Below are 3105 nucleotides of genomic sequence, written 5' to 3'. Positions count from 1 at the left end.
CCCGCCGAGTTCCCGGCCCGGCCCCGGCGGGGCTCCCGTCTCCGGGGCTACCTGCTCCGGGGGCCCCGAGGTCGTAGGTTGAAGCAGGCAACCAGAGAGAGAGCAGTTTGTGCCGGCAATACCCGACTCGCATGCCGGAGGGCAGTCCCCCCCTTTCCTACCCTCTTCCCCCCCTTTTAACAAAATGCGTTGCAAACTTTGTGGCACCCAGACTTTGTGACTGGCTGCTAAATATGGGCCTGAATAATAACATTTGCATCCGCAATGAAAGCTTTTGCATCTCCGAAGTCCAGAAAAGGCAGACTTAAATTCAAATCTTTGTGGCTGACTCTGGTTTCTCATAGAATAATAGACTCATAGAATGGTTTAGGTTGGAAGGGACCTTGAAGACCATCAAGTTCCAACCCCCCTGCCATGGACAGGAACACCTCCCACTAGGCCAGGTTCCTCAAAGCCCCATCCAGCCTGGCCTTCAACACCTCCAGGGACGGAGCTTCCACAACTTCCCTGGGCAACCTGTTGCAGTGCCTGACCACCTCAAAGTGAAAAATTTCTTCCCAATATTTAACCTAAATCTACTTTCTTCCAGTTTAAAGCCATTCCCCCTCATCCTATCACTACCTGCCCTAGTAAAAAGTCCTTCCCCAGCTCTCCTGTAGGTCCCCTTTAGGTACCAGAAGGCCGCAATAAGGTCTCCCCGGAGCCTTCTCTTGTCCAGGCTGAACAGCCCCAACTCTCTCTTAAAAATAATATCTCCCTAGGTTTTTCACAGTACCTTTCAACCCCCCGCTGTGGCAGACGCCCGTGCAAATGGGGGCTGTGTGAACTGAAGAAATGCACCACCCGTGTTCAGAGCAGAAAACTGGCAATGGCGTACAGTGGGCACGTTGGACAACAGTTCTGATTGTGAGTGGGGCGCCAGGCCAGCAGGCAGAGAATATAAGAGCCTGCTGGCAATGGGCATCCCCACCACCCAAACCAAGTGTTTGCAAGTGGTGCTCCCACATTGTACACAGAATCCATTTTGTAGGCACTACTTTGATGTCCAGAAAGCCTCTGCAGATGTCCCAAGCTATCTGGGCGAGAACTTCCTCCTCAGTGAGCATGACTTCCATCAGCAATTGCATTTCCCCAGAATAAAGAACAGCAGCCAACAGGGAGTTGCTTGTGAGTGCAGAGCTGGACCTGGGCTGTGTGAAATTCGCTTTCATGGGAGTTGAAAATGAACAGAGCCTTCCCTGCATTTGAGACTACCCATGTATCTTATCTCTTTGACTTAGCCTTTCCGTAATAATTTCTTCCCAGGATACCTGCTCTCACATGTGCAACAGCAAATATGGGAGAAAATTCCTGGAACAAATCAAGCTATTTCCCTAAAGGCTAGAAGAGAGATTATTACTTTTATAAAATACTTGAGAGACTCTCAGATGTTGAAGGCAGAGAAAGCTGGAAAAGTGGGAAAATACTATTTGATGGGTAATGAACCATCATTTATTCAGTAAGTTCATGAAGCTGTCAAAGTTTATGTTGTCAAAATAACAATTATATCCTTAATAAGTGCTCCTATTTATATCTTCAGGACCCAAAGTAGTCTAGAACTAGGAAAAAGGTCAAGGGAAGGGAAAAAGATTGGCCAAATAGGTTAAATCCAAGGGTATATTCTAGTTTTCCTTTTGAGACATTTTTAACACACTTTCCTATCTGTGTATATGTACATGTAATGTATACACACAAGTGCACATATATTCTGTGCCAGTGTGGCTGCTTGTGATGGGATACAGGAGACATTTTCCGTGAAGGAAAGATGAATAATTTCCAGGAACAGCAGGGCTACATACTTCTCTAGAAGAAATAGATCTTTACCATCTCTACAGAACAAGCAGGAACTCAGCTTTTTAGACTGGGATCTAGTAAAAGGCTGGATGGCATTTTGTGTATTTTCTCCACATTATTAGTAGCAATATCCTTTCCATTCCTTCCTTGTACTTTGCGTACTTGGTGCTAGTCTTCATTTCTTTCTACAGTCTGTCTTCTGCCCAGGCTCTCTCTTATTTTTTCTGGCCTCCTTATTTTTCTCTCTTGTTTTGTTTTGTTTTTTTTTTTAAAAAAGTGGGGTAACAATACTAATGGCAATGGGTGATATCCACTTGGCTCATGCTGTTAAGTGGCTCTGTGGAGCAGTAGTGAGCTCCCAAGTGGGCAGAGCTGTTCCACCTGCTTGTGTTGCTCTCACAGCTGGCTGTACCACAAGCTGCCCAGAGAGAAGATTGGCAAACAAGAAGCTTGGAAAGAGCTTGCAGCTGCTTGTTCTTCTCCCCAGCCTCAGGACAGCCATAAAGTGTTTCTGCAGTGGGAGTGTGTATTTGGGAGCTTTCTTCCAGGCTGCTCCTTTTCTTTCCTCGCTTGGCACCATCTCCCACGCAATCATTTTCCTCAGCCATTTACAGGAAGAACAGTCTGCCTGGACTTGTAGCCAGTATCACTCCCCTCCCCAGGGTTAGGAACGGTGGGCAGAGTCACAGTACTCCTTAGAATTACCCATATGTGAGGCTGGGGATGAGAGATGCCGCTCATAGCAGCAGACAGAACTTCTTAAGTGTTACAAACACCTGGAATATGATTAGCTCTCGATTCTGCCTTCAGGCTATATGGAATGTGGACTTTCAATTTAGCCATATAATGCAAAATGGTTTCTTGCTGACTTTATTAGTCTCGTTGCTAATTAATAGGCCAAATAACACCATTACCACAACACCAACAGATTTGTACTTTAGCCTGAACTCATTCTCAGTAAGAACATGGCCAGATTAGCTGCTCAGTAGTTTTCTGAGTTAATAACTGTACTTGCAAAAGGTTCAAGTGGTGTACAGCCAAATGACATACACAACATTTACAGTAAGCCAGAGCAGCCTTGTCTCTTTTATTCATACTGGTAACCCAGGTTGTTAGTGAGGTAAGGAAGATGTTTGATACTCTTAGAAAACAGGAGTTCCATGCAGTGCTGTTTTCTGTGACAGGACTCTGTTGGTCAATAGAATTTCTTTATTCTCTGTGCATGGGCCAATGAATAATTCTGTAAATCATATCTCATTGAAAGCTCCTTCA

General features: G+C 45.3%; 1 protein-coding gene across 1 annotated transcript in view; it reads right to left on the bottom strand.

Annotated features, from left to right (window-relative positions):
- Positions 1–133, bottom strand: part of SPACA1 (sperm acrosome associated 1) — a 17237-nt gene extending 17104 nt beyond the window's left edge. The window contains exon 1 of the mRNA XM_009887530.1: positions 52–133. Within this exon, the coding sequence (XP_009885832.1) occupies positions 52–133 (82 nt within the window). The remainder of the gene's footprint in view (positions 1–51) is intronic.
- Positions 134–3105: the final 2972 nt, after the last annotated feature.

The sequence above is a fragment of the Charadrius vociferus genome, unplaced genomic scaffold (genome assembly GCF_000708025.1).
Source record: "Charadrius vociferus isolate BGI_N301 unplaced genomic scaffold, ASM70802v2 scaffold185, whole genome shotgun sequence".
Lineage (NCBI taxonomy): Eukaryota > Metazoa > Chordata > Aves > Charadriiformes > Charadriidae > Charadrius > Charadrius vociferus.
This window is presented reverse-complemented; position numbering and strand designations above follow the sequence as displayed.